This window comes from Anopheles coustani, chromosome 2 (genome assembly GCF_943734705.1).
Source record: "Anopheles coustani chromosome 2, idAnoCousDA_361_x.2, whole genome shotgun sequence".
NCBI lineage: Eukaryota > Metazoa > Arthropoda > Insecta > Diptera > Culicidae > Anopheles > Anopheles coustani.
In genome coordinates, this window is record NC_071289.1 from 20,340,574 (window position 1) to 20,353,059 (window position 12,486).

A 12,486-nucleotide genomic window follows, 5' to 3' on the forward strand; every position below is an offset into this window, starting at 1 on the left:
CGGCTAGAACATGGTGATCTAAAGCACACGGAAAAGTTTATTTTAAGCACGCCTGTGCAACGGCAGAAGTTAAAGACACAACATTGATAACACACTGCACAGAAGTTGTGTTAGAATGTTGCTTTAAAACACATCCCTAGTTGATTGATAAGAGACAGCTGTACCGCTGAAAATTTCCAGTTCGCTCGAACGAAATGAATCAGCATGTGCTTTCAATTCGCTTTCTTTACACATTCCCCGTTATTAATGTATTATTTTTTCCCTCTCGTTTCCGCAGTGCAGTGACCAACAAATCAGATAATGTACGTTAAGTGTTGACAAAAAGGAACTAGGACACCCAAAGTCCTGTCCTTGCGTGTGTGCGCGAGTGTGTTTTAGTGTGCATCGGAAGTAAATGCATCGGGTCCAAAAAAAAAAGGGAAAAGAAAATCCGATGCTCGTGTGTGCAATTGTGTGATTTTATCGTGTAGTCACCCCCGCCAAGCGAAAAGTAATCAATACAACAGAAAATAAAAGTGTATAGTTGAAGTAAAAAATTGCCATGCCCAAGTTGGTTGGCTGGTGAAAGCGCAAGGCGCAACGGGGGGGGAGGTAGTGGAGAGTGACGTGTGCGCCACCAATCATGTCCATGATCCGTTTCGTACGCCGTAAATGTTACGACGCCGCGCGTTGCGTAAGAAGTGCAGGAAGCCGTGATGGGTGGAAGTGCAGCAAAAGGTTATTGTAAAGCGAAGTGATTTTCAGTTCGGAGAAGCAAAGGAAAAGATCGCATCGAATCTCTCTCCCCGCGCCGCCGCGGCCATGGAGGAGGCCGTGTTGTAAAAAAAGTGTAATATAGGATCCAAAAACCGCCGCAGACTCGTCGCAGTGGTGGGAAGCAGGCAGTAGTAGTGTGTGTGTTGATCGTGCGATGAGTGTGAATCTGTTTCGCGGGTTCAATAAATGTGTATATTCACTACGTAGGCAAGTGGTAATAATCTTATAATCCAACTGTTGTTCACCAGTATCGATCGCACTCGCCCCCGCACGACGTATGCTAAGAATCAACAGTGATCAACAGTGATCTCTATAACCTCACGAAGAACGGCTACAGCGGAGTTTTGAGGTGTTGAGATAAAGTGTACAAAAAAGTTTAAAACTACGTTCGAAAAATTGCTCGGTGGCGCAGTGCAAACGAAGCGCATTCGCGGAGAAAAGACGCGAGCAAAGATCGGCCCCGAGCTTTCTTCCTCCTCGCCATCGAGCCCTAGAGCGGGCTTGATTGCGCTTTTTATTTTGCGGCGCACCGGGAAACACACACAGCCGTCAAAATTGGAAGAATGGATAAGGAGGGCGACAAGAAGGGCGGCGAGAAGAAGGGTGGTGGCGGCGGGCAGTCGGGAACCGGTCTGGGAGGCGCAGCCGGTGTCAACGATCCGGCCGCGCTGCTAGATGCCGCCTCGCTTTTCGGTAAGTTCGATCGCGTCAAACCGAATGTTTAGGTCCGTGAAATGGTCATTTTCGTTAAGTTAATTTTTAAAAGTTCTTTTTCCTGCAGGAAACACTATCTCATTAGTCAACGCTACTTATGTAACACTGAAGTTGAACATAAACTGAAAATGAATGTGTCATAATCCAATGAGGCTCAGGCGTCATAGAAAAATATCTTGCCTTTACTAACGCTCGCCTTGACGCCATTGACCGGCTTTATCAACCCAGTTAACCAATCGTTTAACATTGTTCACGTTATCTGGCCATCGTCGTCTCGCTAAAAGCCCGGATGGCAAAGTGCAACAACACCAGCGCATGGTTGAATGTTTCGCAGTACAATTTAAATGATGCAACCCTCATCCGATCTTTGCAATGGGTTGAATTCATGCTTTCTTTGGGGGCTGACATTACTCCAGACCGTTAATCACCCGTTCGTGTTACTCGCGCTTGTCGAAATGTGCGCGTTTTATCACATTTTTCCTCATCAATTTGCCATTCATCAGTTGTTGTTGAGGGTGGCATAGTTGTACAGCGTTATCAGGAGAAGATCCGGTGCTAGGGGCCCGTTTAAGTTTGTTTGCTGTTTTTATTAAAAGTTTTGCTTCATGTTGCTTGTTTCTTGGTAAATGTTAAAATGCCATACAAAATTGACCGCTAGAAGAAATGTGTGACTGTTTTATAAAAGTATAACCACAAACGATTTCAACCGTTAAAGAAAAAAATAAAGAGTTCGTTGTAAAATTGATTGAGTATTAGTTTATGTAATGCTTATCTCGTGACTAATTCGAATTGTTGGTCGGGTCGAGAAGATGGTATCATGTTTTTTAAAAGCATAAGACATGGTACAAAGTGGATTTATTTTATGTCAACAAATTTAGTGAAATGAATGTCTCGAAGAGGTTGCTTCCATGCTGGACGTATTTTGTTATTCATTTGTGTATATCATGTAGGGAGGCAGTCTTTCGTTAGAAGTGTTTTATCTTGTTTGACAGTTTTATCTCATCACTAGCTACCCTTTCCTTCTTTGTTTGCAAGAGGACAAGTTTTTCACGAGTTCCTAGCTGATACACATCTGCGTACATTGTGCGCCACCCATTTGCACTGATTCATCTGCCCTTATCTGCCACTGTTTTTCTCACTTTCTCTCTTTCCTCTTTCCACCCAACACAGCTTACTGGGGACGCGACCCCTCGGCCATGGCAGCCGCGGCCGCCTCGAACCCGCTGTTCGGTTCGCAGTTCGGCATGCCCGGTGGCCTCGGCGGGCTGATGCCGAACGCCGGCACCGGCTCCGGCAACGGAAACGACCGCTTCGCGATGTCCCACCACAACCAGAACACGATGGCCGTGGCCGCGTCCCAGGCCGCCTCGCTGGCCGGTTTGCACAACAGTAAGTACTGTACCGAGCGTTTTATATTACCCCCGTTTTAATCATCACACCTTATTGGACGGCACTGTTTAAAGGGTTTTTCTTCTCAGGAAAAATCATAGTCATGTTTTATTCAAGTTTATGTTTTTCTCTATCAAAGAATTTTTATTTAATGTAAGTAGATTAAAAAGAATGTAAACAGCAAACAAACAGATTCGTGAAGAAAAAGTTTACAAATACTGCAAAGGTACACAAAGATGCAACAACTGTCGATCAAATTGTAACTGCACAAAGTGTAAATGAGCAAGAATAACAACTTCTTATCAAGTCGCTCAATTAATAGGCAGGAAATGATAACAAGTGAACTCTAGAAAATGGAAAAATAACATTCAACTTAATCACAACCAGTCCATCTGTTTAACGTTGATTGATTATAGCAGAATTAATATAACAAACTCACCCCCGGCTTTGCCACCAAATATCGATGCTTTTCCGACACCGTGTGTCCAATTGGGTGGAAAATTTGGACGGGTCGACACAACAAAGAAGCTGCTCTCCCGGTTTGGTCTAGCAAGGGTGGGAGGGTGCATAGGCTGCCAACCATTTCATACTTGCCACGCCAGTATCAATTGCATTCCGCCAAATTGATCGCATTTGGAAATGTCTGTGCCATTGTGTGTGTGTGTGTGTAGTTTGTCGATGTTTGGCATCGAAAGTCAACGATGCATAATATCGGCAGTTCAATCTCTGCCGGGGTGCATTTTGTATAGGAAGTGCATCGCGGCGGTGGGTAGCTAGCACTATTTTAGTGGCTGTTTGATTTAGTGGGGGTTGTAGTGGTAGTATTAGTAGAAGTGGTCGTAGTTTGAGCATTAAAGTGCACGCTTCCACTTTTTAACTAGCTTCGCTTCGTATTAAAGTGTTGTTGGTGACGTTGAGTTTGTTCCAATAATTTGGTTTCCTTTGAATCATGGTGTCGGTTATTGGTATTTAAAGCAGTTGAAAATTTGAACTAATTTAAAAACCTTGCACAATATTTTCTCACTTGAAAGTACTGTATCAAAATTAGGTAGCAAACATATTTACAACATTCCTTTCTCAATCTAGTTGTTTCATTTATTCGTTGCAAACAATTTGAAGAACATTTTGCTTGGTATGATGAGTATTTACAACCTACCACCCCAATTCCCTTCGGTTCAGTATTCAAAGTTCCTTACATTTTTGCAATAAAACTTTTTTTGCAACACCCCCGCGCTCACCATGGCTTTCCTTCGGCCCATTTAACACCTACCTCCCTTCGGCCCTTCGCGTGCCGAATGAGCGACAAGCGATGCGGAGAGTGTGGAGTGCTTTAAAGTGGAATGTTAAACATGTTGCACCTGTTGCCCGCCGACTCAGCGGCGGTAACATTTGATTCAATTAACGACCATAAGTCCGCATTCACACCGACGCAACCGTTCGGTGGTTAACGCAGCCCGCCGATTTATGGAGTTGGTGGAGGTTCGCGGAATGATATTGAATTCGCCACCCCGGAATGCTAGAGCATTTCATTCCAGCATCATCATCCTGCCGATGGAGGTTGTAAAAATATAAATAGTTACAACCCATCCGGATCGTAATAATCGTAAACAATTGATTCTGCTGCGACTGCTGTAAACAGTGGCGTTTATAGGGCAGCGGAATTTGTTTTTCTTCTTCTTGAGAAGCAAAGAAGCGAGCACTTTACGTGCAGAAAGAGGTCTAGAACGAAGGAAGCATGATTGCCTTTGATTATGTTTAAAAATCTACACCAACGCCATCTAAAGCCAACGCTCGCCCTCCTGGGATGAGTTGTGCAGTGTTTGTCTTTCACTCGCAAAAGCCAACATAATTTGCATACCTTTTAAAGTAAACATAACTTTTTGTACACCTTTGCCTTGGCTGCCCGAGGCCACAGCAGCCTGGCTGCCTTGTTTATGAGCGAACATTCATCCCATCACCCGTTGGCGATTTTAAAGAACAGCTTTCGCATTAGCATAATCAGACAAACGGCCAAAATGGGGCAACATTTATGTCCACCTTTTGACAACTTCATTATTTGATTTGCGAAAGTGTTACGCGCGTGTGTGTGTGTGTGTATGTGTTGGGCGTGGGTTTATGAATGATTAAAGCGGTGGTGTGTTCTAAAGGTCAGTAGGACACCTATTTCGCTCCATTTAATCCGCCACTACTTGCATTGTGCATGATGTTGAGAATTGAGATGAAAGTTTGTGCAGCAATATGCGGCTACGGTTATTACTATTGTTTTACTTCATTCATATTGGCGTGGCAAAATCAGCTTGAAAACCGCTGGGGGTGGTGATAGTGGGTGGTGTGGTGTAGTCAAGGAGATAGTCAGCTGGTCTAAGCGATTGCTGTTGTAACACAACCCGGTCGAGTTAATGTTGAGTTGCGCCAAGTTCAAGGTCACGCTGTTGGTATTTTTGTGGTCGAAACTTGTGTGCGTGTGTTGCCTTTTGTGGTACGATTTAATATGTCTAACCATACAAAATGGTCCGTCTGGTCGATCGTTTATGTTGTGTTTGTTAGCTGAACTAACATATTTGCATCAAAGCAAGCCATGGCATATAACATCTTTGATTGTACTGCGTGTTTGAAAATGTTAACATTGTTTTCTTTTTAGCTAGAAATAGAAAGTGAATGTTACGTTTAGTTGATCCAAAATTGTAGGTTGATCTGGATTCATACCGAACTTCGCTTCAAGTTAACTACTTTAGCCGAAGAATCGTTCGTATTAATCAAGTTAATCTTTTTAGAAGAGCTCCATTTCGGAAACACCAATGCGAGAATCAGGAGCACATTCCGTAATCCCATTTGCTTACCAACGCCCCACGCCCGTGGAGGATGCTGATGCGGTCCTTCTGCGAACGTAATGCGGGGAACATTGTCGGGCATCGCGGGGTCGGCAGCTGCGAGGAAAAGAAAATGTCTGCCAAACGGGGTTCGAGTGTGTACGGCGTGTGCATCCGAGGAATCTAAAACGCGACATGTCGGGTTACGCGGGCGCCCTCTTGCGGGGGGTCTCGGGATCTTCGGAAAAGGAAAAGAATCCCTCGCTTCGATTTTATCGCGCTGCGTCTCCCGTGCGCGCCATCTTTCAGCTTTTGTTGCCGGTCCGACGTGGATGTCGCGGAAGAAAGGGCACGGATGTTAGGAAGGGTGGAATTGTACGAGGGAGAAATTCGAGAGAACAAAGAACCATGATATTCCTAGTGAAGAGAATCAGGTTGTCTTGGTTATCTTTTTATTGCAATGTCCTGCTTGAACACCAGCAGGGAGCAGACGTAGGATAGATTTTGTTGAGCCTCATTGTTTTAGAAAAAAAAGGATATGGTATAAAAATCCTTCAGTACGCGAGAGAAAATGAAACATCCACCGAACACTTACAACCGGCATCTCGCGGTTCTCGCGAAGTGAGAAGCATCTTTTTCGCGAGAATGAAGTGAGATGACGCGGTGAGCAGTTTTTGTTTCTCTTCTCACCGTGACATTCTCTCAGGATTCTCGCTTCCTTCGCGTGAGAGAGCGTTGTGGTGTTTTGTCTCACACATACTACTCCACTTTAAAATACGCTCAAGGTACGTAGAAAGCAGGTTGTACGAGTGCTGTTTTGATGAATCAGGCGAGTTGCAGCACGTGCAATGATTAATGCATGTATTTAAACGAAATCCATTGCACGAGTCCATTTCCATTTAACATACCGGAGAAACAATTGAAACAGAAGTACAGATCATCATCAAATGAAAACGATTTGTGTGTCTGTTTGATCTGTTCTTTCCGTCGGTTGTTAAACGCAATTATGTTGATTATCAGTACGGATTAAATGCTTTCTAGCAAAAAGAGCAATTTGCCGGTTGTGTTGATGATAAGCGGCAATGATTAATAAGTTATCGTTGGCGCTAAAATAGTTTACCTTTGAAGATTTAATATGGCGCTGCGTTTGCTTGGGAAACGGAGAGACATAAAATGAATTTGATTGATTTCTACATGAGGTTGTCATGCTTTTCTATTGAATGCTCATGTATTTCCATCTCTTGCACATAATAATAGTTCCATCTGTTTGTTTTGTCGGTTATTTTTCCACAACTAATTCTACTTTTTCCTTCTTTCTCCAGGTTGGTGGTCGATGGCTCAGCTGGCGGCCCAGGACTACTTCGCCCGCCTGCAAGCCTCCGGTATGGCCTCCCAGCTGCCCTTCTCGCACGACCTGGCCGGAGCGTTCCCGGGGCTGGGGCTCGGCGCGATGAATGCCGCAGCCGCCGCTGCCGCCGCCGCAGCCTCGGGCGGTGGCAGTGGGTCGCCGGGTGGTGGAGGCGGCGGTGGAGGAGGTGGTGCCGGCGGTGGCAACTCTGGCAAGGGTGGATCGGGCGGTGGAAAGGGCAAAAAGCGCGACCGCAGCAGCAACAGCAACAGTAGCAACGCCAGCAATTCCGGTGCCGGCGGTGGAGGCTCGTCTGGTGGCATGTCCGGAGGCGGTATGGGTGGCGGAGGGGGCGGTGGTGGCAACAATTCGTCTTACAAGGTGCGTAAGGGCAATGAATCTAACAACGAAGTGACAGTTAGATGTAAACAAATGTTTCTTAAAAGGAAATGATTTGTTGTTTAATTGTAGACGTGTATAAGTTGATAGAAAAAGACTTCTCGTCATGTAACTCCGTGCTCTTTTCTTATATATCAAGAGGTGTTGCGTAATCAACCTACCCAAAAACTCATCCCAGCACTAACTGAAAATGCCGCGTCTAGTTGAAAATAGCACGCTCATAAAACAATGTTTGCTCGCGTCTCCTCGCTTGGTGCAAAAGATGGCGGACGAAAGTCATTTACCTCGGCAAACGTTGCCGAATTTTCTCTCGTTGTACTTTCGGGACACTCTTGTGTGTGGAGGCTGCGAAAGTGTCTAATGTATATTTGTCATCCGTCCTTTGGCGAGCCCGAGGTACGAAGAGACTGCGGTGTATGTATGTGTGTGCTTGTGCTCTACCGGGAAAGGACTTTTACGCACGGAAAACCTTCGTCAGGGGGCACTACCATGCGCCGCTTGTGCCGTGATGGAAGGGATTCTGATTACGCCAACCACAAGCAACACATTCACCGCTTTCCTTGGGCGTCCCTTTTTCGCTACCCTTCCCCAGGGATGTCCCTTTACCCGCTTCCAGTTTTTCACCAATCGTCACGCAAAAGCAAATCCTCTCAAAAAGTATGGATCAACCGGGTGCCGAAACCGGATGTGGGGTTGGTGGATACCTGATTGCAACTTTGTGCCGACCAAACTTTTCGTCCCTTTTTTAACGGAACACTTTTTCCGTGGCACGTCCCCGTGCTCTCCCATCTTTGTTGGGTGGGCTTTGTTTTCTTCTTTGGCGCATAACTCCCAGCGATTCGACAGCTTTGCAAATTTGATTTGAACCTTCAGACCCTTGAAGGAAGGAAGGAAGGTTCGGGGTTTTCCATTTGGCAGCATTTTCCTTTTCGATGAGGGTAAAAAAAAGAAACCCGGATCTATTCTTCAACCTTTTGCGAACCTACCGGAACGACTTATGCCGGAGCGATCGGTGGGATGCCGGGGGGAAAATAATCTCTCCTACCGGCGAAACATCCCAATTCCTTGATTGGAAATCGTTCTCTTTTTGTCCAATTTGTTCATTATCGAAAAAGAAGCGTTTCCCCCTTGGTGGAATAACACGACGCTATTGATTAGACGCGCTCGAAATTTGGAGGTTTTGGTGATGAAGTTAAATCCCCTTATTTTCGCGATGTCGGCTTGTTGTACTAATTTGCATTTGCGTAAGAAACTGATTGTTGACTTTGAAGGAAGCGCGGGTGCATAAGAAAGTCATTCAATGTTTCTTAAGTACCTATTTTAAGAAACCTGCATAAATGAATTTTTGAAAGAAGTTGCTAAATTTTTATTATCCTTGTTTCCATCATACTAATAAAAACATTTTCAGAAGCTCTATACTAAATAATACGGTTTCGAAAAGCTTTTCTGCTTTGAAAATGAAATATTTTACTAACGAATGCAAAAGGACGAAAAAGCAACGTTCGATCAGAAGCAGCAGGATGGAAAATTAATTTATGAAAAATGTCCTTCGAGGCACGAACGAACCGTCGTGCCACTGGCGGCGGTCCTGACGGGGAAAACCTCAACATCACCGAATTCCATTTCTCGCTGCTTTTTCCTGACCTTTTTTTGGGTTTTGGATAAAATAACTCGCTTTTCCCTTCGGCAAACCTTTTTTTTATTTTATTTTTTTTGGAACGATGCTTTCGGGTAACGAAACGGGGGTATATGGTGTGTTTCCCTGCTTTTTATCCGCGTGTCGTGACATCCTCTCCACCTCCTTCACATTACCAAAAACACAATTATTTGTCCACCGCGATGGGAAGTATGTGTCACACGAATTCGTTGGTGGCAAACATGAAACGAAAAAATAAAAAAAAAGTTCCAGCCATGACCGGCAGAGCTCCATCTCGCTTTCGGATGGAGAAAGGTGTGTATGTAAATTTAATTAGCGTCAGCTTCAGGCCAAAAGGGCTTCTGGCCGGGGGTTTGAACCTGACCGAAAAGCGGGAAACTGTGCACCCGCCGCCTGGTCGGTGCTTTTGGGATGGCTTTTCCGAGTTCAACTTTTTTGCGGTGGAAAAAGGGTACGGATGCAGTGTTATCCTTTCACTCAAGCACGCATATGACGGAAACGGGCCGCTTGTTTTAGATAATTTTATTTATCTGTTTATTAAACTAACTAGTGTTTCATGCTGTTCCAAATATCCTCTTTTCTTTTGAACGTTTTTATTTAAAATATTTCGGAAACATCTACCACGTTCATTTCCAGCCACACGAGAACCATGGTATTGATATTAGTTTTTTCTTCTTCTCCCTTTGCTCATATAGAACTCCTCCTCGCCGTCTGCATCACAAGCCGCAGCCGCAGCCGCCTACAAGCAATCCCTCTACAGTCAAGCCACACTGCACAAGGAGCTGATGGCCATAACGGCGGCCGCCGCAGCCGCCCAGAACCAACAGTCCGGTGGCAATAGCGGCGGAGGTGGAAGTGGCAGCAGTCAGCAGCAGCAACAACAGCAGCAACTCCAACACCACCACCAGCAGCAGCAGCAACAGCAACAACAACAGCAGCAGCAACAACAACTGCAGCAACATCAACAGCATCAGCTCGCCAGCTTGGGCATGTTGAGCGGCCTTGGTGGCTCCGGTTCGATGGGTGGTGTTGGTGGGATGGGCGGTGGCGGAAGTGGCGGTGGTGGATCATCAAAGCAAAAGTCATCCGGTGGTGGCGGCGGCTCGTCCGGTGGAGGAGCAAACTCGTCCTCCTCGTCGATGACTTCCTCGTCGCCGCACGGTGCCAGCCGGTTGATCGGGAACGATTCCATTTCCATCACACGCGGCTCCAGTTCGCCCTCGGTGAACGCCAGCAAGCAGCAGCCGACGCCCAGCGTTACCATCAGTGCCAGCCACGGAGGTCCCGGTTCCTCCCAGCAGAACCATCTGCAAGGCCTCTCGTCCTCTCGCTCTTCGAAGGATGGTGGAGGAGGGGGAGGGAAGGGTGGCAACAGTAACGCCAACAGTGGACCGAGTGCGGCCGATTTGGGTAGGTTCTCGCCAGTGTAATTTAAAATTCTTCTTTCTTCTGAATGATTTGCTGATTAGAAGTTGTTGAAGTTTTACATTTCCATTAAAATATTTACGTTAGAATGAAGCATTAGAATCGTGAATAGAATATTTATGTTATATTGTCCAGTCATATTGATATTGTCCAGTCCATTGACCCTTTTTAAAATAAAATAACACTAATTTTCGCCTCCTTTACTTCATTTTAGGTCTAAGCGCTTCCATGAATGCGCTCAGCACGCTGTCCCAGTTCAACAATCTCGACCTAACGTCGCAGCAGAACGTGACGGCAACGATGAACGCACTAGTCGCGAGCCAGGCCAAGGGAAAAGATTACATTTCGTCCGGAATACTGAGGTTAGTGGTCCAGAGCGAGGTGTATCCAATTTTTCCAAAAGCAGAAACCGAAACTATCGATCGACGATTGGTTCCTGAAGTGAAATGTATCCTCGGTGAAGTCCTGGAACTAGTTCTGTTAGTCCTGGAATGCGTAAAATGAGCAGCAATGTGGATTGATTAGATACCGACTGAATCGAGCCGACTGATTTAAGGCGACGCACGGCCAAGCACGGGATCGATGGGAGGGCCGACTTGTCTAAAGAATTATTTTGTGCAACTATTTGTTCATATGGAAAAATGCCATTTCGTTACATATGGGAAAAACAGAGCCATTTTATTGGCCACTGTCCAGCATTCAGTGCTACTGTAAATGGTTTGGCAGCGGAAATATCGGAGAGTCTGTGTCAATCCTTCTTCCTGGAGACATTTTCCAACCCGCGCAGAGTGGATGGCTCGGGGCTTCCGAGTTCGAGCTGCATCGAAAACAGGTCGCCTTATATTGTCGCCGAACAAAATTGCATTCCACATAAATCGGGGACAAAAAGCAAAGCATAACCATTGCAGTTGCGCCATAACGTCACCTAAATTGGTGGTGATTGGAGTTATGTTCCCAGATCCGTTCCTAAGGCTTTGTGTACGTGGGTTAGGACCGTGCTGGTTTTCCCAGCAAGGGCCTTTTTTGTCTTTCTCCCTGTGAGTGACAAGCAATCAGTAAACTGAATGTAAAAAATCTCCCTTTAAAAAACTACTCGCTGTTCTCTACAAGCATGGCACGTTTTGTTCCAAGCCACGTGAGAAGTCTCCCTTGTTTCCTTGGGTTTTATGACTAGAGCCCAAAATGACCGACCTCGCCGAGGGATGTATTTCGTAAGAGACGACCATATGCTTGTTTTTGGAGGTTGTTAAACGGGGACGGGGAAAAGGACATTAAAACGGGAAGAAAGTTTCTTCTACCAACGCTACAGGAAAGACTACTGCCGGGTGGACGAAAAACTGACTGAGGTGCACGAGTGTTCCTGCCATTTTCTTCCTGCTCGCTATAGCAGATGCGGAAAACCGGAGAAAGACCATCCAGCATTTAAAGCGGAAGAGTGTTTTATGTGTGTCTTTACACGACACGGCTGGTGGGTTGCTGGTGGAGGATACACGGGTTGCCGTTGGTTGTACGCTGCTGCTTACTGGTCTGTAAATCACCGTCCCCCTTGCGACCGTTGCCTCGGTCTCCTCTCTTTTAGTTTGGGAAGGACGAAAAAACACCATAGGCGTGTTCTTCCAGTTCGAACTCGCGCAGAAACAGCTCACCTCCGTACTCCGTACGTCGGTGGGCGGGTGGCCACCAACACCAACTGATCCGCAGCGAAAGGATATATAGAAATGTAAACGAATAAATTATCCCAGCCGTGGGGGCAGCAGCATAGGGTTCGCAATAGCAGCACGGACTTCCCGGAAAGTGGGGGAGAGTATCATCATTGGAAAATTTGGATCAAGGTGGAGATAGGAAGCTGACATAGGGAAGGGTGTACAGCATCCTGCGCCGGGCTTCGCAAACGTTTGGCTGAACACTACACGGCATATTTGATGGACCCAAAAGCCCTGAGCAGCAGCGCTTCCAACTTCGGGTTGGTTTGGAACCGAGACTCGCAG

At 46.0% G+C, this 12,486-nt stretch overlaps 1 protein-coding gene across 1 annotated transcript in view; it reads left to right on the top strand.

Annotated features, from left to right (window-relative positions):
• The window catches only part of LOC131265947 (uncharacterized), a 43,894-nt gene that overhangs the window by 12,962 nt on the left and 18,446 nt on the right, over nt 1-12,486 (top strand). Inside the window, exons 2-6 of the mRNA XM_058268263.1 lie at nt 278-1,449; nt 2,641-2,859; nt 6,992-7,398; nt 9,769-10,483; nt 10,713-10,860. Coding sequence (XP_058124246.1) covers nt 1,320-1,449; nt 2,641-2,859; nt 6,992-7,398; nt 9,769-10,483; nt 10,713-10,860 — 1,619 coding nt within the window. The 5' untranslated portion in view covers nt 278-1,319. The remainder of the gene's footprint in view (nt 1-277; nt 1,450-2,640; nt 2,860-6,991; nt 7,399-9,768; nt 10,484-10,712; nt 10,861-12,486) is intronic.